This window comes from Phoca vitulina, unplaced genomic scaffold, assembly GCF_004348235.1.
Source record: "Phoca vitulina isolate PV1807 unplaced genomic scaffold, GSC_HSeal_1.0 scaffold9, whole genome shotgun sequence".
In the NCBI taxonomy this organism is placed as follows: domain Eukaryota; kingdom Metazoa; phylum Chordata; class Mammalia; order Carnivora; family Phocidae; genus Phoca; species Phoca vitulina.
Genome location: NW_022589712.1, coordinates 15,888,921 through 15,910,184, shown reverse-complemented (window position 1 = coordinate 15,910,184; position 21,264 = coordinate 15,888,921). Strand labels below are relative to the sequence as shown.

The window sequence follows — 21,264 nt, the reverse complement described above, 5'->3', positions numbered from 1 at the left end:
GACTGTAGATGGCTGTCTTCTCTCTGTGTCTTCACATGGCCTTTGCTTTGGGTGGGAGCAAAGAGAGAAAAAGATCTCTGTTGGCTTTTCTCCTTCTTAAAAAGACTCCAGACCTGGGGCACCTGGCTGGCTCATTTAACCTTAATTACCTCCTTCAAGGCCCTGTCTCCAATTACAGTCACATTGGGCTTCACCATATGAATTTGGGGGTGGGGAGCACACAGTTCAGTCCTTATCAGTGACTTAGGAGGTGCTGCACCACTCCTGAAAAAATGCTGGGTTAGGGTTTGTACTCATAGTCACTGACTTCATTCGTCAAGTATTTGGTTTACAACACCATTATGGTAACTGATGTATTAAAATATCTAAATAGATTAAAATCTCTAAATGTCTACAAAAGAATGAAATGCCGACTATATCTGGAAGGTAGTCCATTAGAGCAGTCTTTTTCATGAATTATAAATGGTTTAGCTCATCTTCAGAACTTTTTTGTTTTTTTAATAAAACCATGAAATGGGATTTATTGACACAGAAGAGAGAGAGAATCCCCCGCTCACTAACACTTTCTTGTCACAGGGTTTCCAGAGAAGCATCCCAGAAAAAAAAAGACACGAGTACCAACCCATCCTCATTTGGCCTGGACCGGGGTTTTTCAGGCCTTGCTCGCCTCTGGCCCTCACCATTAATGTCTAGGCCCACCTGAGCCTGTTCCCCAGGGGGTAGGGGTGGGGGGGCAGCGAGGAGGTGTGCTGAAAACACGTGGCCTCATAAACACATTTCAAAATTGTGCAGAGAAATGTAAGCAAGTTAAGTAGTCTGACGTTTGTTAAACTTGCTTGATCCATCTCCGTCTGGAGTAGCTTTTTCCTCAGGGAAGCTTTTAGCTTTCTGCTTTTCTGCCACATCGGGATTAGGGGAAAGTAGCTGGGTTTGTTTTCCTATCCCCCTCACCCATCCCCTCCTCCTGGTACTCCTGAGGGAAGATATCACATATCAGAGACATTTCTTCTTCAGAAAGACTCGGGTATGCACGCAAATCCTCATTGAGGCCTCTGTGTATTAAAAATTTTATCTCCAGGGTTCAGAAAGAAATAAACACCGGTATGGGGTGCAGGATGGGGTTTTTTTCCCCTTTCTAGGAAAAATGCTGATGATTAACTAATTGCCTCTGGGTGTCTTAAACGCCCAGTGTCAGAATGCACAAATGCTCTTCCAAGTGAGGGGGGACTGTTTATTCCTTGTTTTTTCTTGCCCATAAACCCAATCATACAGCCTTTGTTTATTTTGATGGGACCGGGATCTCCACTTCTAAGTCTTAACTTCTCCCCTATTATTTTTGTTAAAGTTACAACCAAACTAATGTTTTATGAGATGAGGCTGATATGTTAATTTGGGCATTTATAGCTGATCTTGGCTTGTTCAGAAGAGCATCGACCAACAAATCCCCACTTCCATCCTTGTATGAGGGCCCGTGGATGGCTGGGACCCCCACGTGTTGCCAGATGACTCAGTGTGTCATTCTTCTGGGACTGTGGCTTTTGTCTTACTGTCCCAGGGTTTTTAAATGTCAAAAACTCCAATACCAGTTATTTGGGTATTTGCTTTGGCAGAATTACCAATTAAATTGTTTCTTCTGTTGTGATTCCTTCATAAAGACCTTGAACAAATTCTAAACTTTATTGACCTGTTGTAGGCTTGTGAAAGACCTAGAAGGATAAAGATTTTGGTTAATAGGAAGCATGGAAAAACAGAAACAAGAGCTGAGAAGGTTAAGTGATAAAGACCTGCAGTGAACATTTTCCCCACCCTCCGCCGGAAACGTTTTCCCTCACTCCCTTCGCTAAATCTTTCCCCAGTGCTTTTTGCTCTTATAGCACCGCCCCACCCCCAAGCTTTTCTAGAACAACACACAAGTGATATTTTAAATTCTTTATGTTTCATTTTTATAAGACTCACAAACTGTAGAGAAATACATTGTTCTCACCAGATTATGTCTAGTCATCGGGTCATTCTAGGACTGCATCCAAATGTATCCATGAGTCAAATGGCTCCAGGCTACAGGGCCAGGCAGGTCATGGAAAGGAGTGAGAGGGATGGGTGTAATACTGAAGGGGGTGGTGGGGACTGGGGCAAACGGAGCGTGCACGGCCAGAGTAAAGGAAGCAAGCTCAGCATCCCCATTGCTGCTAAGCAGGACTATCTGACCAGTGGTAATTAATGTTAATTGTCCCTTTATTTGCTACTCTCCCTCCCCAAGCAAAAAAAAAAGTCTGGATTTTAATGGGAAATATCCTGATGTTCAAAATTTGGTTCATCAGTTCAAAGAAATTTAAAGAAAGTCTTCAGGTCCCACTGTGCCTGCTCAGGCTCAGATCATAACTCTTGGGGGAGTCTTCAGTTCACACCAGGGCTCACCAGCCCTAGGGGTATGGGTTCAGTCACATTAAAAAACTAAACTTTGCCACTTCAGTGTCCCTTCCCACCGGCACTGGGACAAGACCTTCTCCTCCCAGGCTGTGCCTCCCTGGCTCCCTATTCCCCCTCCCCACGCTATCACCGCCCTTTGTCCTGGATGCCTACCCTCCCTGGGACCTCTGCCCTGAGATATTTGAGGTCCCCAAGCTTCCCACGGGGGTTCACCTGGTTGGCCACCCATCCCCCACCCCCAAGCTGCTGGTGCTCATCTCTCTGTCTTTATGGGGAAAGGGCTCCCTTCCTCTTATGTTTTCTCCCCTTCAATAGAAGAACCCCGTAGCTAAGTTGCCTGAGAGGCTACAGCTGTCCCCTCCCTCCCACTCTCTCCTCCTCTCTCCCCCTCTCTCCCTCTGTCCCCCTCTCTCCACCCAATTTCCATGGAGGCTCAACCAGGACACCCATTACAATGAATTTGTTCTAATCACCATAATTGCCTGTGTATAAAGATATGAGCTCCTAAGATAATTTAGAACTAGCCATAACTTTTCATTATCTGTGTATTATAAGAGCATAATTTTTGCAGTGGTACAGTTATATTGACTTTTATGTTACCACTATTCCAGAGGTATATTTGGGCTGGTACTTGGTTGGGATGCAACCCCAAATTATATACCTCTGTGGTAAAATGAGCTGTTCCATAATCTACATCCTAACCTGGTTTCCAGAATGCAATTTTGCAGAAAGTAGAGATGATGTCAGTAAGTAAAAAGCATGATCTTGATGCTAGTGGTCTCCTGTCAGATGATGCTGTTAAAAATGTTTGTGGGGAGGGGCGCCTGGGTGGCTCAGTTGGTTAAGCGACTGCCTTCGGCTCAGGTCATGATCCTGGAGTCCCGGGATCGAGTCCCGCATTGGGTTCCCTGCTCAGCAGGGAGTCTGCTTCTCCTTCTGACCCTCCCCCCTCTTGTGCTCTCTCTCTCTCATTCTCGCTCTCAAATTAAAAAAAAAAAAATGTTTGTGGGGAATCTTTCTGTTGATAATAGTTGAGTTAAGGTGTCCACACGGTTCTACCACATAAGGGATTATAGGTAATTTAAAATAGTTTCCCTATACAAACACCACGTGCTCCTGGCTTTTGCATCAACTCCTGGTTATCTGACTGTAATAGTGGGACCACATTTAAGATCATCAAGTTACATAAGAGCCTCAAGAGAGACTGTCGAAGGATTTAAGAAGTGGGTCATCATGTCAACATATCCCCCCAAACCATGGAATCTTAGGTTTATAGATTTTAAAAGTGTTCTTAAATGTCATAGTCTCCTGAGTTCTCATTTTACTAATCCAGAGGAATTTGGAACCTAAAGAGCTTAGTGAGTTGCCCAAGATGACACAATTGTCAGTAGAGCTAAGGTTCCACACATCTCAACTCTGGGTCCGGGGTCCCTTCCACACGTCATGAGCAGTAAATCATGGTTGGAATTGAACAAAGTAAGTTCTGTTGGGGGAATGGCTTTTATTATTACATCACTAGAATGATACCAGTGATCATTGTAAAAATCTGACTCCCCGGTACTCTCAGAGCAGCTTCATCCATTGGGTCTGCCATTTTGTTATGTCCTCATTTACACCGACTCCTAAACAGATACCATGTTTGGAGCCATACTGGCACTGGGAAGTTGTCCCTGGCTTTGGATCTCCTAGGAAAGGTGACCACGTGCTTGGGAAGTACTCAAGGCTCAAATGCACGTGGTCAATCCATAAGTCCCCTGAAAGTAGTAAGACAAACTGAGTGGGGTGACCCCCTCCCCCAGTCTGTCCTTTTGTGACCCTTCTCCTTTTAGGGCTCCTCTGATGTTCACTTTAATCTGATTATACTTTGATGAAAATGCTGGGCAGGGAAGTTTACATCGTGATGCGCTGTCACCATACCTGATAAGGGGCCCTGTCCCAGTGATTGGGCAAGAAGAGAGTCATGGTTACTGCCTAAGCAGCTCTGCCCAGTGACTGGACGGGACAGAAGAGAAGCCAAGAAGAGAGAGGCTGATACATTAGGATTGGAGGACGGGGTCACCCCAGAGTAGAGAAGAAAACTAGAAGATACTTTAATAAGGAGGCATTGTTGCACTTAAAATAGTTATATAATGCAACAGTATATTTGCAAACAAGATTGTCCAGGGACAAATCTAAGCTCAGTGGTGACTGGGGGTGAAATGCGAAATATACCAGCAATCCGCACTCACAGGACATAAAACTACCTGGACGGTCTCTTCTCTCTGCCTGGCTTCCCCAAGCTAGCTTCTCCTCAGCCTTCAGATGTCAGTTCACACATCCCTCCCACAAGGACACTTTCCCTGAGCACCCCAAACCAGGCCTGGTCCCCCCTCTGTATGTTTCCATAGCAGCCCATGCCTTCCTTGGATTGTATACATCTCACATAGAATTCAACACTTCTTCATGTGATGGCCTAGTGTCTGTCTCCCTGGCCACACTGTGCCTTTTGGGGACAGGGTGTTGCTGCATCTAAAAGTATGACTTAAGAGGAGCAGGGAGACCATTTACTTTCCAGAGGAATGGTGTCTTTGCAACATTTTTTACAGTAGTAAGTTGTTATAAAGGTTAAAATTCTGAAAAGACTTCGGTGGAAGCCACAGGAAAGCAAGATCTTGAGACACGTCGAGAAGGTGGTCACAGGGTGGCGCCATTTTTAAGCACGCTCCCCACAGCACAAGGGGCAAACTCCCCATTCTCCACACCACTGAACCCTACCCCCCAGGAATCACTTAGGGTAGTTACTCGATAAATATTGGAATAAAGAGGCAAATATGTATGGGTGACTTGATAGCATCTCAAATAATTAATGCACTTCAAAATGGAGGTGAGGTGTGATTTGTCTTATGTTTTCCTGAAGTGGTCCTTGAAGAACTTCCACTAAATGTGAGAAAATACTCTAAAGATTCGGACTGCCCAAAGTGTGATGGACTATCTGAGCAGGGATCAAATGGCAGGACCCAAGCAAAGACTCGGCATATCTAGTGAGCTACTATTAAGTGGTAATTTGAACACCAAGTGAGGAATTAGATTAGAAAAACTCAAAGTATCTTTCCAATACCAATATCCTGCTGTCTTAGGATTAAAATCCATATATCCCCCACTCAAAAATAAATTCCATAAAGGCAGGACTTGTTAACTGTTCATTGATATGTCTTTTGTGCTTAAGGCACATAGTAGCTGCTCAATAAATATTGTTGAGGAAATGAATTATATCAGTAGATATCAAATTCAAAAATATGTTTCTGGCATAGAATAGGTTCTAATTAAATGTCTATTTCATTGACAAGAGTCAAGCAGGCCATGAACCAAAAAAAAAAAAAAAGGCTAAAATTTGGCAGTATGCCCCCCAGTAAAAAGCTGTGGTTAACATTCTGACTAAGCACGTGAAGTCAAACTGCTTTCAGCTTTTCAGACCAGAGATCCTGGAGTGCGTATAAAATTGTATCAGCCAGGGACCTGACAGGAAACTGAATTAGTTCAGCTGGCTCAAATGGAGAATTTAATGAAGGGGTCACTTCATTAAAGGTGGTGTGGCTAAGGGAGCCAGCAAGGAGTGTGACGCACCCAGGGACTGAAGCAATGGCAGGCAGCCTTAACCACTGCTCTTGGGGACAACCCAGAGGGACCCCTAAGGGATAAGGGGACCCAATGAGAACTGGAACCATGGAGGTGGGGCTACCTCTGATGCAGCCACTGCTGAATACCTCTAGGCCTCTTGTCAGCCCCCTTTTCCATCTCCTCTACCTCATAATATTGGGGCTTCCCAATAGCCAAACCCAGCAGAAAGCCACCCGGCCCAAAGCCAGGCATGCAGACCTGGGCAGAGCAGGGCAGAAGAAGATGGGGTTGGGGATGGTGTCAGCACAGGGGAATAACTATCACATAAATCAATTTCGTTCTTCTTTTTTTTAATTTTATTTATTTATTTGAGAGAGAGAGTACACGGAGGGGAGGGACAGAGGGAGAGGGAGAAGCAGACTCCCCGCTGAGCAGGGAGCCCGATGCGGGACTCAATCCCAGTACCCTGGGATCATGACCTGAGCCGAAGGCAGACGCTTAACCGACTGAACCACCCAGGCGCCCCTGATTCTACTTTGATTACACCAATAATATATATTCATTAAAGAAAATGTAGAGACTAGATCACAGTGGGTAATGAGGGGTCTCCCCCATAATCCCACCTCTCAACTGCTGGTATATTTTGGCTTTTTCTCCCTTCTTTTTCTTTCATGTACTTGTACAGGATTCAAAAACTTCTATTCAGAATAAACCAAAGTAAATTGGGTTACACTTGTTTCTTGGCCTAATTAAGATGAAACCTGCAGCCTAACAGAGAGCTCTGTTTCCCTTCCTTTGTTCTCTTAACATAAACAAGTTACTTCATGTATCTCTGTGGGAACTGGAAAGTAGGCAAGTGTTTAGACTCACAAAAACTTCCAGCAAATTTGGCTCTCAGCTTGGTTACCTTGTAATTAAATATAAGATGAAAGATGAGTCCAATGGAGCTCACTCTCCAAGACTGGGAGGGGAATCGAAGTGAAGGCAGCCCCACATCGCTTGATTTTACTGTCAACATAAAGTTACTATCCACTTTTAATATCACTTGAAGGGCAGCTTGAATAGGAGGAAGGACAGTTTAGGAAGACAGAGCAGATACGTATGTATATAGTTCTTGTTACCTCTGATTCATAACACTTGTCACACTTGTCACTAACTATCTGATGCTTGTCCAGTCCTGCTAAGCAGGAACGTCCAGAAGGCAAGCCAGCGCCCATTCATTCACTGAGCCCAGCACAGAACCTGGTGTTGACTAGGTTCCCAGTCAGTGAGGGTGAGTGGTTGTGCTGTTAAAGTAGAGAAAAGATGTGAAGGGAGAGAAAGGGTCAGCAGGTTGTTGCTGTGTGTGCCAAAGTGCTAAAAGGCAAAGATCATCAGTACACATGGTGACAGATGTGTGTTTACGACCATTGTAATAATATACATCTCACCTGGCAGCCCTCTTTGCCTTCTTCAGTTTAAAAAAGAAATCCTGGAAGGGCGCCTGGGTAACTCAGTCGTTAAGCGTCTGCCTTCAGCTTGGGTCATGATCCCAGGGTCTGGGATTGAGCCCCGTATCGGGTTCCCTGCTCAGTCAGAAGCCTGCTTCTCCCTCTCCCACTACCCCCCTGCTTGTGTTCCCTCTCTCGCTCTGTCTCTGTTAAATAAATAAATAAAATCTTGAAAAAAAAAAAAAAATCCTGGAAAGTAATAAATCATCTCAATCCCTTTAGAGAAAAATAAGTTCTGGTTTCCTGGAGTGGGATCTATCCTGGGCCCTTTAGAAATTTCTACGTGAATGGCATTGGTCTCGTGACTTGGCCCAGGAGGCCACAGGAATAACCCAACCGACCCCTCTTCAGTTCTAGAAATGAGGTAGCCTCCCCCGCAATAAATCCATTTGCTATTAAAGGTTAAGCTGTCAGCCACTGCGACCTTGAAGGTAGCCTTGGGATTGGGGGAAGGAGATGGGTGGTGGCGGCCCCAGAGGATGGCAGGAACCATGCAGAAGATTCAGCTGCAGTTCAGAAGAGATTCTGACTGCCCTGTGCAGCTTGGCTGTGTCTCCCCCACAAGCCTCGTACTCACCTCTGCTGCTTTTGACCTTCGGCTCTCTGAACCAACCATCGCAGCACTGAGTCTGCAGGCTAGGGGTGCAGCTGGAGATGTCTACCTGGCCTCGTCCTTCCCTCTCACTCCATCACCTGGGAGTTGGGGGGTGGGGTGGGGGAAGCCGGCCAAGAGGGTTTGTCTCTGTCCTCTGCCAGCAGGTGAAATGGTTTTGCAAGCTCACACAAAGGTTATGAACCTCCAAGGTTGTTACTCTAAAACAAGAATCGATTCTTGTTTTAATTATGATTTTTGAAAAGAGTGCTACGGGATATCAATAAAGTGTCCAAGCCCTTTTTACAAGTTCAAGTACATTTTTTTGAAGAGTGTTTTCAGAAGGATAGAGTGTGTTGAATGCCTTTCGTTATGAATGGATTAGATGTGTGTTATCTCCTGGAGAAAAATGTGTCTGGAAACATACTGCATTCTTAGAGGGATAATTAGTTCATTGTGCTTAGCACAGCGAGTCCTTCCATGGTGTCCTTAAAGATGGGACTGATCTAGGATTGAAAGCAAGAGACGATTTGCAACATACTGCTTGCTCGATATCTAAAAATTGTTCAGTTCAGAAATAACTAAGACTTGATTTCATCGTCTCTGGACAATAAAGACCCAAATATCCTAATAGAAGAACAGAGTGAAAAACAGAGCTAATGATTGTCCTAGAGTCGGAGGAATGAGCCCATGGAGGAACTCCTGAAACAGCAGAATTTTAGAGCCCCGGAGTATGTGCCTTCCTTCCAGGCGATCTCAGCTGACTTTCATGGCCAACTAACATGATCGAGAAGTTAAAGCATGACTTGACTGCAAGGTAAAGAGTTGACTGTCAGAAAGTGTTGTGCATAATGGGCTTTGTGTGTTTGTTTCCTAAAATTCTTAAGACCATGACGCGATACTGACATTATAGTGCAGTAGGGGGTGAGGAATTATGTTTTCAGGTGGATGGTTTGAGTCCTGGGAAACCATTTATTATTTATAGTTTGGTTTCTATGATTAGATTCAATACTTCAGGGCTAACAAAAAAAAAAAAAAAACTTTCATTTAATTTCTCCTATACGTGAGTGCTTTTGTCTGCCTTAGATCTGTATCTTTTGTTGAGAGTAAACACTTTTTAAATTTGCAAAGACAAACTCACTTACCATTAAAATTACTTCACTTTGAGAAGAGTCTCTTAGAAAGAAAAAGAAAAACCAGATTAGCTTTTTTTGTTTGTTTAACAAAGTATATAGTTTGGTTTGTAGAACAATAGCAAGGCAGGATTTATGGTTAGTGACATTTTCTGGGTTTAGAGTAGGCTGTGTGGAAGAGTGTATATAGATTTTTAATAAACACCCGTGATGCAGAAGGGTGTTAGTACATTACATCTCACTTTCAGGAGGAAGGTCAGTGTGTCCTTCAAAGGGACATCAGCGGGGCTGTGAGGCACCTCTTGGCAGGCAAGCGGTTCTAATGTTTGTCATATTTATTCTGTGGCATGCACTCAGAAAAAGGTAATCTTGTGCCTCATTCTTTCAAATAAAAGAGTTCTAATAAACTAAAAATATTAAGAATGTTTTGTCAATGGCCTGTGCTTTAGAAAACGGTTGGCTTTACCATTTGTTTTGGGAAATGTGTTACGATGGCATTATCTCAAATCGCAAGATAACCAAGCCCCCACTCCAGCATTTTAATTGTTACGTTCTGTGTATAAAATATTAGTTGTGTTTTGAAGCAAAGCCCCTTGTAACTTCTAGCACCTTTGTATCTGAAAATGCGAGATTATTTTCTGAATCTGCCTTATCCGGTATTGATCATATAAAGCAAAATCTTTCCCTGAATTCAAAAAAACAGCGTGCGTGACTTTGTCCTACTTCCTTTCACCAGGACATTCTTTCGCCCTTTGTTGCCCAGCTCCTTGGAGCTGTCGCAATTAGGTCAGACCTTGTTAAGCCCCTAGAACTGAGTGCTCTCTCTGTGTCCCCCGTCAGCCTCCCAGTCCTCCCCATTCTGTCCCATCCTGGCTTCTTCCTGAAAGGCCCGTATGGTTCCTTGGAAGGATGCGGTCACCCACGCTAACTCACAGGACTGTGGCAATGACACTCTAACCCTTCCCAGGGGAGATGAGAGTGTTAACTGACAACTTTTACCTTAAACCAAAAGGAGCTGGTTTCTCAGAGTAGAAGCTTGGGCCCTATGGCAGATTTCTGGGAAGGGATGTTTTTAAACAGTGGGGCTTTCTGGTCCTCTTCCAATTAGGCCACAAGGCTGGACTGCACTTGGCTGGCTGGCCGGTTTGTGCCTGCTGGCTGTGGACAAGCGTTCTGTGGGTGCTGCTCTTTCACCCCTGGGCCCCCATCCCTGGCGGGGAAACTGGGAATCGTTCCTGCACTTCTGATTGTGTAACCAGTGCTGCCCGCGAATGAACAAGAACCGCTTTCCAGTAAGAGTATCTTTTTCACCCAACAAGGCATCAACGTGCAGTTTATCTGCGGCCGATCTCACTATCATTTACAAGGAGATTTTGCCGAGCAAACAGTCTTTTTACCTGCTGTTCATATTGGCAAATCAATTATACAGGAAGCAGCAGCAAGGATGCTAGTGCTGGTGCCTTTTGCACGTCTTGGGATTTATTTAACTCCGCACACAGAAGTCCAGCGGGGCCCCTGCAAGGACCGGTACCAGCTGGTGTGAGCGATGTGTGGGATCAGAGATGGGAAGGACTGGAAAGCGAAACCCTTGCAGAGTAAGGTGGAGCAGAGAGAGGGGCCTTAAGAAAACCCTGGGGCACAGAAGGCTCTTTTGCTCTCAGGTGTGAAAGAACCTTGAATGTTGCTCAAGAAATGTTCCTCTCCCTTCCCTTTTCTGTTCCTCTCTGCTGTTAAGGTCTCTGTATTGTCCCTCCTTGGGCCTTTGCTCCGTTCATGTGTTAATTCACTTAGCAAATATGTGGTACTGGGATAAATAGAAAGGCAAAAAGAGAGAGAGAGAGAGAGAGAGTGAGAGAGAGGGTGTGTGTGTGTGTGTGTGTGTGTGTGTGTATTCCCCGCTCTGAAAAAGCTAGATTTTTTTTTAAGTTAGATTTTAAAAGACTAGATTCAGAATCCTATGAACCACCCACGTTTCCAGGTGTGATAGAGAGTGGTTCCAGTTACTTGTGAGTGATATGAGCGGTGTTTCCTTCCTTAAGTTGATGATTTTGCTAAAACAGGAAACACAGGTGAAGTGACAAATGACTGACCCATGGGACCAAATACGCCCTGTGTTGCCCCCGCAAAGCTGCCCTTCAAGTCAGGTCACTTGTCCAACGGGGATGTTTACTGACCGCCCAGCATTCGCACTGGATACAGCCTTGCTCTTTTGTTCACTTACAATGTACGCAGCATCTCTCAGAAATGGCTTTTAAGAAATGTTTCTTGGCCGGGTGCCTGGGTGGCTCAGTCAGTTAAGCATCTGCCTTTCGCTCAGGTCATGATCCCGGGGTCCTGGGATCGAGCCCCACATTGGGCTCGTGCTCAGCGGGAAGTCTGCTTCTCCCTCTCCCTCTGCCACTCCCCCATACTTGTTTTCTCTCTCTCTCTCAAAAATAAAAAATCTTTTAAAAAAATTAAAAATAGAGGTCAGTATGGAGGATTAAGAGAGTCCCCAAAGGGGTGCCTGGGTGGCTCAGTCGTTAAGCGTCTGCCTTCGGCTCAGGTCCTGATCCCAGGGTCCTGGGATCGAGCCCCGCATCGGGGCCCCTGCTCTTCAGGAGGCCTGCTTCTCCCTCTCCCACTCCCCCCTGCTGTGTTCCCTCTCTCTCTGTCTCTCTCTCTGTCAAATAAATAAAGAAAATCTTAAAAAAAAAAAAAAAGAGAGAGAGAGTCCCCACAGCCCAGGGAGGACCCTGCCTCACAAACTGCCTTTTCAGCATCTGTGATTTAGTGACTTCCGTCAAACTGGTGAATTTTGTGGGAGAGAAACCATTCCAGAAGTTGTCTTCTGAACTGACTGATCAGTTTCCACCAAAATGGCTTACTTAAGTGGCCTTGCGTATGTTCAGCCTTATTCGAGAGGAAATAAGCATTAAAGCAAATTATCCTATTATGTTGTTAGTTTAAAATCACTTAATAGGTATGATAGAAATAGCTATATTAAAGATGATCAGCTAATGTTATTTTCCATAACCACAAACGAATGCTTTAAATGAAACTTCTATTTAAAGGATTTTGATCGTTTGAAAGAGTTTACATTTCCGTGTCTATACATGGGCATAATCCATAATTTGAGTTTTAACTCCATGGTGCAGTCATACCAGTTTTCAGTAACATTTTGTACTTTTGAAGACCCTTCAATTAAAGAACTCAATATCTTTTTCAAATATGAGCATTTTGAGTCTTTCTATAAAAATACATATAGCATTTTAAGGACAGGTGGCCTTAAGGAAACCGAAATCCAAAATAATTTGCAAGTCTCTTGTACTCAAGTGTCAGAGTTCGATCCTTCTGTCTTTCCTACCTCGTATTTGTGAATTAGAAGATCACAGAATTTGACTGTTTTTCTAAGAAATGCCTATGAGTTTACATTTTAGATGTTTTTCTTCAGATGGGTTTTTAAACGCTGTTTTTTTAAAAAATCAAACTTAAATATATTCATGTTTAACGTTGCCTACTTAAAACTGTATTAAATGTCTCGTTAAAGGAAACCAAGTGCCCAAACTTCCTCCAACTGTGTGATTCACTGCCACCCGCAAACTTAAGTTTTAAAACTTATGTTAGAGATGTGTCCATTTACTTCAAAACACACTTATAATTCAGGAAGTGAACTTGAAAATATCAGCGCTCCTGAGATCTTGATTCTTTTGTGGAGTTTAATGAGAATGGTGGCCAGAGCCAGGAAGGTAAAGCCCAAGCCGCTTTAGGCGAGTGTGGGTTGTATTTGATGTTCACAAAAGAATGGCAGGCGCAGGGTGTTGCTCAGCGAAGTGTGCATTTTCAAGTTACCCACAGTGGGGTCTATTGTCCTGTTTCTCAATTGAATGATGTCATGTTTCATTTAAGGCTCTTGGTGATGCTGAAATCTGTGGTCTGCACACTAGGGGGGAAAAGGCAGTGAGAAAGTTGCAAATCAGGTTTTTGTAAAGCCTTTGTGTGTTGGGTTTTGAGAGATAAAAGCTGACTCATGCAATATTTCTACGCAAGGAGCTGCACGGACTAGTAAAGGCTTCTTGTTTTACCTGACTGAGCTCCCAGTGAGGTCACTGCATCAGCTGGAGGCAGACGATGTGGCTCAGCCCGGGGAGAGCACAGGTAGGTGCCCACGTGAATGTGCCCAAAGCACCGATGCCCGTGCAGGGACAAACTCGTGCCTTCCCTCTTGGAGCAGCCGGAGACGGTCCACCGTGGGGAGAACCCATTGCAGGGGCTTTTCTTTACAACACAGTGCAGGGAAAGCAGCTTGCTGGGATATGTTACAACTGTTCTGTTATAAATGCGATCTATGGAAACAAGTTATCCAACAATGGAATTAGTCCAGAAGGTGATTTTTTTTCCTCTCTCTCTCTATCTGAACTGGTGTCTGAAATGGTTTTTGCCTTGTTTGGGTTTGGTTTTTTGATCTTTCCTTAAAGTTAGGTTGAAATATCTAGAGAGCTGGTGTTTGTGATTCTGGGGGGAAAACGAAAATCCCAAGTTATTGTGCATCGAATGCCCAGTATTTTAATGTGCTTTCTTTCTGAGGTTCACTGCAGGCTGAGCAGGGGGGCTGAAGGGGGGTGGGGCGTGGAATAAATGTTTGTAAATTTCGTGCTTAGCAACTGTAGTGGTGAAATTTAGTCTGAGTGTAGTGGGAACCAAAGTTGAGGAAGTAAATGCAATTTCCATTTTGAGTATTTATTGGTAAGAAATACTTTTGTTAGGAATAATCAGGGTGAAGGAGGCATGCATTGTATTCAACACTGTTGCACGTTGGAAACTGATTTTATTTTTATTATTTTAATGTAGTGATAGTTATATATTTCAAAGAAGATATATGGCATTCTTTTCCATTTATCATATTGAACATAAAAATCAATTATCTTAATATAAAATATTTAAATATTTGATACAAACTGAGGTTGTGGTTTTCATTTCTTTAAATAACTTTTTTCAGAGTATAAAAGCAATACACATGTGGAAGAAAGTGATATTTACAGATAAATATCAAAGGGAAAAAATCATCCATGCTCCTACTTGGTAAAACCAGTTCTAATATTTTATTATACCTTTCAATCTTTTTCTAATGTGGATAATAAATAAGTGGCATTTTAAATTCAAAATTGGGTTCACATTGTACATATAAGCCGTCCATTTTACCAAACAGCATATTTTGTCCATTTTCTACACCCTTCAGAATTTGAAAGGACATGACATTTAATAGTTTTATATTGTTCCTTCTAGATGTTTGTATTTACTCAGATCACTATTGTTGACACTTTGAATTCTCTTCCTCTTTTTCCCTAAGAAAATGTTTAGTGTACTTTGTGGATGGATTTATTTACTCAGAGTGCTATTGTTAGTCACTTGAATTTCTCCTCTTCTTCCTCCTCCCCCTCCCTGCTCCCCTCCTCTCCTGAAAATGTTATTTAGCCTAATGCCTCCCTTTCAACTGTGCGGAAATGTTTTGGGAACTGAGTGCGTTCAATACAAATAGAGCCTTAATATATAGCTATCCTTGTTTAGTTACTGCCCTGAAACCAGTATTTCCACACTAACAGGAAGGTGCTATTCAAACTGAAGCTGAAGCATAGATTTTTAATCTAAATTAAAAATAGAGATTTTTTTTAATAGCCTTTGGCAGAGTCACTGAACTACGTGTTAGCATCCAAGACCTGGCATTAGTAGGATGGAGAAGAAAATTGCTATTTTGCAGTTCCTGTGTATGCTGTGGTTCCAGCTAGGAACGGACCTGCTGTCTATTTCAGGGTTGGAGTCGCATTCCGAAGGTTGGCTGGGATCATGGAGTCTGGCCACCTAACTTACACATGAGGAAACCTGAAACCCAAAGACTGTAGTACAAACCTTGAATGGAACAGGGCCAGCACATGAATGCAAACCCTCCAACCACAAGAGAGAGTGTTAGGTCCTAACCTAATTTCTGGCCCATCCTCTGAGCTCTTTCTATACACACAGTTGGGTACATATTCATTCCTTCACACACACACACACACACACACACACACACACACACACACACTATGTAGGCCCTTTTGGCTTTTAGCACATTGGTACTATGTGTTTTATGCAAGGAGCTTATGTTAAAGTGCATTTCCTGATCTCTAAGCGCCTTTTCTGCCCTACTGTTTTATGCATCTATACCCAACTGCAAAGAATAGTGGACTAGAAATCAGAAACCATAGTCTCTGATCCACAGTCCAACTTTGAACCCTCTCTGTTTATTTTTCTCCCCTGTAAAATTTTAAGAAGTAGTGACACATGTGAATGAACTTTGAGGCTTTAGTTTGTTTTGATTTGGGTTTTGTTTTTTTCTTTAGGATAATTTTGATGCAGAGTTAAAGCAGTGGCATATTATGGCAAAGCTAATCTGTATAATAGAGACTGTTCAGGTTATCTCTTGCTGTATAACAAATCATTCCAAACCTAGTGCTTTGGAACAACAACTATCATTTATAATCTCTCCAAGTTTTGTGAGTCAGGAGTTGAGAGGAGGCTCTGCTCTGTGGTTCTGAATCAGGGACTCAAGAAATGCAGTCAGACGTGACAGTGCTGAGGTCACCTGGGCGGCTTCTCACTCACACGGCTGGTACCTTGGCTGGAAGCACTCAAACAGAAGGCCCCAGAACGGCTAGGGTTGCTTGAGCGTCTCTCTCCACATCAGTGTGGTCTCACCACATGGTTTCTCCAGCATGTCAGCTTCAGGATAACCAGACTTTTCTATGTGGTGGCTCAGGGCATGTCCACACCCAGTTTTTTTTTTTTTTTTTTTTTTTAAGATTTTTTATTTATTTATTTGAGAGAGAGAATGAGAGACAGAGAGCATGAGAGGGAGGAGGGTCAGAGGGAGAAGCAGACTCCCTGCCGAGCAGGGAGCCCGATGCGGGACTCGATCCCGGGACTCCAGGATCATGACCTGAGCCGAAGGCAGTCGCTTAACCAACTGAGCCACCCAGGCGCCCTGTCCACACCCAGTTTTAACGCAAGCCTCCTTCTGTCTTCGTGCTCTGCCATATTCCAGGGCACTGCTACCATGTTCATGGTTCAGGCAAGGTCCCTGCCCCGTCTGGGTTCCCGTGGGAAGGGAAAGAATGTGGAGGAATGATGACGAATGCTTGAGAAACAGATCCCCCCAAAGGGGCACTTATCACTTCCACTAGCGAGGAGAACTTGACCACCATGCTGTTATGTATGGTGGGAAGGCCGGGAAGTGTACTCAGCTGAAACTCGATTCGCTGAAGCCGACCATAAAGGTAAAAACAGCTGCATTTGTCTAAAAGGCCTTAAGGGAATTCCCTTTTAACCAAACTGGCATGCCTGTGCCCTTGAATATAGAAATTCTAGAGTCACCACTTAGCTGAGGCACTTTATCTATTAGCTGCATTAACTATCAACTCCCGGAGCCACTGTATCCCTTAGTTTCCATCCATTGGCCTGGGAATCCATTAGTAAATTCCCTGAATATTTAGTATCAGACTTTACAGCTTGAAAGAATCTTTGTTTTTGCTTTCTCATTCAACCTCTCGCCTCTTGTTTGAACAAGAGCATTTTCGCAAAACATCTTTTCCCATTCTTGATCTTCTTGTACAAATACTGACTTAACTGACTTTTCTATGGTAACGCCATTTTTTTTTAACTATTTACTTTGGAAAATTTTTTTAATTTGCAGAAAAGTTTCCAGGATCGTCCAGAGTTCCTTTACGTCTTGCATCGAGCTTCCCCTAATGTTAGTATCGGGCATCACTAGTAATTCGGTCAAAGCTAAGAAATTAACGTGGTAGTGTGATTTTTTTTTTTTTTTTTACTTCTTTATTTCCAAAGAACTGCGGATAAGTATGAAAATCATGTTACCGGGAGTAAATACTCTGAGCATTAAGGAACATGTGAAATTGTGGTCCTGGCCTTGCCATTAATGGAAGAATCACGTTGGTATTTTAGAAATTCATGTTGCTTGCTATCTGGTGGCTTTTATCTAGTGAGCTATCCACTATCTCAGAGGTGTAGAGCGGAGGAGGATTCTCCTCAAATACCAGGTGTTGTCTTTGACATATAGAAATGTACATTTCTTATAACTTCAACTCTGAAAAGTTTTTTTCATTTGCTTTATTTGTATACAACTTTGAGGCTCTGCCTAAGACTGGCTGTGTATTAAATGGCTTTGCTGGCTGGGAGAAGAACTTCTTGCTTATACTTTAGTGTCTCTGTCGGTTTCCCCTTTTTGAGAAATTCACAGGCAGTATAATAAGGAACTACATCATTTTAGTTATTCATTGGTCTTGAGCGCAACACGTTCTCTTGATTTCCATGACTGCCCTGCCAAGGAACTCAGACTAGGTATTTGAAGTCTAGAATAGCAATGAGCAGAACTTGGAAATCCTGATCACGCGTCAGCCCCCACTGTGCATAGAGTTCTGCCTTGCCTCGTAAAGCTCCTCTTGGGGGTTGTGACAGGGAGTGGTCAGCTGTGGGCCCCTCTCTCCCCCCTTCAACATGTAAACATGGTCACGGGAAGCCTGGGCCTTACTTGCCATGGAAAGTTCTGCTTCAGCCCTAAATCAGCCTGAGACAAGTTAGAGCCCAGAAGTGCTGCTTTTGCTTCCGGCAGTGACATTCCAAAGGAGAGCAGTTCAAATGATGGAGGTTTGAGGAGCAAACAGAGAAAAGCCAAGGAATTAAATCTCTCTCACCTAGAAACAATTAGAGAGAGATTTGTCATGAAGTAAAATGTGGGAAAGCATACCTATGTGGAGCTCTATAGCCATTATTTTCCTTTTCTTGAGGATGGCACAAGAAGGACTATTTTATGTTCATGGCTTTGAGGCTGACAGTATTTCTGGTTTTAAGAATCATTGAGACTCTAAGACCTTCGACTTGGGTTTCCAGCACCACCTCTGGGTTTACCAAGGATCAGATGGATCAAGACCCTCCAGGCAGGCAGAACCAGCTTCTTTCAGGATATTCACCGTCAAAAGACCCGCTGACGTGGGCCATCAGCAATGGTGGGCAAGTTCTCAGAAGATGCTATGTAATCTCCTAGTGTTTGGGTTTTGGTAAGAAGAAAGAGAGGTTATAAGAAGAAAAATAAAGCATCACATTAGCCAAATGTTAATACAGCCTGTCAGCATCCTTCATTCAAGGTGGAGGAAGAGGCTTTCTTGCTCTACAGCTTTCTATCTGGGTGTTGCCGTTTACCAGGGGAATGATTACCCCAATATCTAGTACACAGTGACTGCCTTCACCTCTGTTGTTTTTTTTTTTTAAAGATTATTTATTTATTTATTTATTTGAGAGAGAGAAAGAGAGAGCGAGAGCACATGAGAGGGGGGAGGGTCAGAGGGAGAAGCAGACTCCCTGCCGAGCAGGGAGCCCGATGCGGGACTCGATCCCGGGACTCCGGGATCATGACCTGAGCCGAAGGCAGTCGCTTAACCAACTGAGCCACCCAGGCGCCCCTCACCTCTGTTTTTATTAACTCATAACAATAATGGCATATTAATGAATGGAGGGGAAGAAAAGACAACCTCAGAATTGTAGGCACCTCTCCACTCACTATTATTTGAATAAAGATTGATAAGGAAATAAATGTGACTCTTACAGAACAATATAATGATCTAGAGGACTTCATTGTCCAACTAAAATACAATGCAGGCCAGATAGATAATTTGTAATTTTCCAGTAGCAACATTAAAAAAAGCAAAATGAAACCAGTTAAAATAATTTTAAGAAGATATTTTATCTAACCCATTATCCCCAAATATTATTTCACCCTGTAATTAATGTAAAAATTATTAAGGCAGTGTTTTGTACTAAGTGTTTGAAATCTGGCATATATTTTATCCTTACAACATGTCTCAGTTTGGACTAGCTGCATTTCAAGTGCTCAGTGGTCACATGGGGCTACTGGTCACATGTCAGGTACTGTGCTGACCAGGACAGCTCTGGAGACAAATATCAGTAATTGGTGTGCTATATTACGAAGAATAATCCAGACAGGGTGGAAGTTTTAAATTATTTCAAGGGAGGTGAGAACAAGACTAGGCAGTTTTTATGAGGTCCATTTCCTCATGTGAGAAAACTGTAATTATCTTCTAAGCAATGAATCAACATAAAAATGTGATCCATTAGCAAATTCAGTCTCATATCATATGAGACCTAGCATTAAATGTTTCACTTCTGTCCTTGGCAATTTTGGAAGGTGTTTAATTTGGGGCAGTAAGCTTGGTTAAATATTAGATACCAAATATCCCAAATACTCTATTTTATTTTATTTTATTTTTTTAAAGATTTTATTTATTTATTTGACAGAGAGACAGAGAGAAAGCACAAGTAGGCAGAGCGGCAGGCAGACAGAGAGGGAGAAGCAGGCTCTCCCCTGAGCAGGGAGCCAGACGTGGGGCTCAATCCCAGGACGCTGGGATCATGACCTGAGCCGAAGGCAGCGGCTTAATCAACTGAGCCACCCAGGCGCCCCTCAAATACTCTATTTTAAAAGAGCCTGGTTGGCAGTCTGAAGAACAGGCTGGCCCAGTGGCCTACAATACATGGCCTGATATTAGAATATATGAAGCTTTACCTGGAACAGGGCCCAAATTCATGCTGCCATTTAAGATTTATCCATGAAGGGACCCCCTGTTGATCTGAGTTTCATATCCCACTTTTTCCCACCTTTGAAGGTGTGAAAGGCACTCTCATCCCTAGCAGCCCAGCATGGACTCCTCTGAAACACCTGGCCACTTCTATTCCCCTTTAATCCCTCAGTCTCAGTATTGGCTGGCTAACTTGGCATGAAAGTAAAGAAGTGAGTCTCTATTGTGTTCATTTCTACCAATCCTGATAATGGATATGTGCCAAGAGTTTTATAACTGTTATAGTTTTCCATACTGGAGAGAAGGTGTGTCCAGGTCTTTGAGGAGTAGGTTGATGTGGACCTTTCCAGATGCCCTGGCTTTCATGGACAGTATATCCAGTTTATATTCGGTACTAAATCATTGCCTCATTGGACCTTGGGAACCTTCAGAATAATCATATACTTCCCAAAGTAGTGCCCATTTCTGAAAGTGAGATCAACCGCATGGTTATGGTTATGATGGATGCCATCATGAGGGGAAGAAAACCTTGCTGGGTCTGCTTCTACTTTTGACTGCCTAGGACTTTCTTAACACCAGTCCGAAATGTGGGCAAGTGTCTTCTGCTGTAAGCACACCTACATGCCTGGCTGATTCTTGGATTTTTGCCATACTCAAGTTGGATCAGGCTTTTTAGGGCAAGTGCATTTTCACTACTATAACCAATCCATGTTTTATAGGCCATAAAGTTGTTATAGAGCAAGCAGAAAGAATATTGCAAAAGCTTTAAAAATTTGTGGCAAGTTTATACCATGTGGTAGTGGTTATGCTGATAAATTACTCATTTCCTACATATTTCTTACCATTCCTGCTTGTTGACCCAATTTAGTTCTTTGATTTTATATTTATAATTGTCATATTTGCATTATAAGTTGGCAGTAATATTTGCCGTGAATATAAACTATCTGGAGAAAGTTAGGATGTGGAAGGATACAGACTGGATGGATTCTTTATATTCTAGAACTATCGCTACCAGCTCTTTGACAATCTTTATTACAGAGCCAAACCAAATTCATGTTTTGAAAAATGATCATCATATTCTTCTTGTTGTGTGTGTTCTGTTATAAACTTCCAAACGTAAGTTGCACTCTTGTATTTTTCTAAGAAAACCCGTAGGCATGGATCCTGGTGGTAAGTAACCTGCCAAAATGACGCAAATGTCTTCGTTCATCACGCTCTTCATTGCAAGGCATATTGTTCCATAAACTTGGGATCTCATTAGGGGAAAACAATGTTGGTCCTGCCTTGCAAACGAAGAAGACTGGAACTTTGTGTGTTTCACCAAAATAGCTTCTGTGAGTTTTTCTCACGTAGGGCCTCAAGATTTAAATGCTACATAGATTAAATGACCTTTGGACTTC

The 21,264-nt window shown here is 43.0% G+C and overlaps 1 protein-coding gene across 6 annotated transcripts in view; it reads left to right on the top strand.

Annotated features, from left to right (window-relative positions):
• The window catches only part of PLEKHG1 (pleckstrin homology and RhoGEF domain containing G1), a 223,253-nt gene that overhangs the window by 109,235 nt on the left and 92,754 nt on the right, over positions 1-21,264 (top strand). The window contains exon 1 of one of the 6 annotated variants that reach the window (XM_032407662.1): positions 9,630-10,834. The exons of 2 other annotated variants lie outside the window; for them this stretch is intronic. In XM_032407662.1, coding sequence (XP_032263553.1) covers positions 10,786-10,834 — 49 coding nt within the window. In that variant the 5' untranslated portion in view covers positions 9,630-10,785. Of the gene's footprint in view, positions 1-9,629; positions 10,835-10,885; positions 10,901-11,971; positions 13,606-21,264 lie in introns of those variants that run through there. 3 more of the 6 variants (XM_032407666.1, XM_032407660.1, XM_032407665.1) reach the window with 3 other exon arrangements.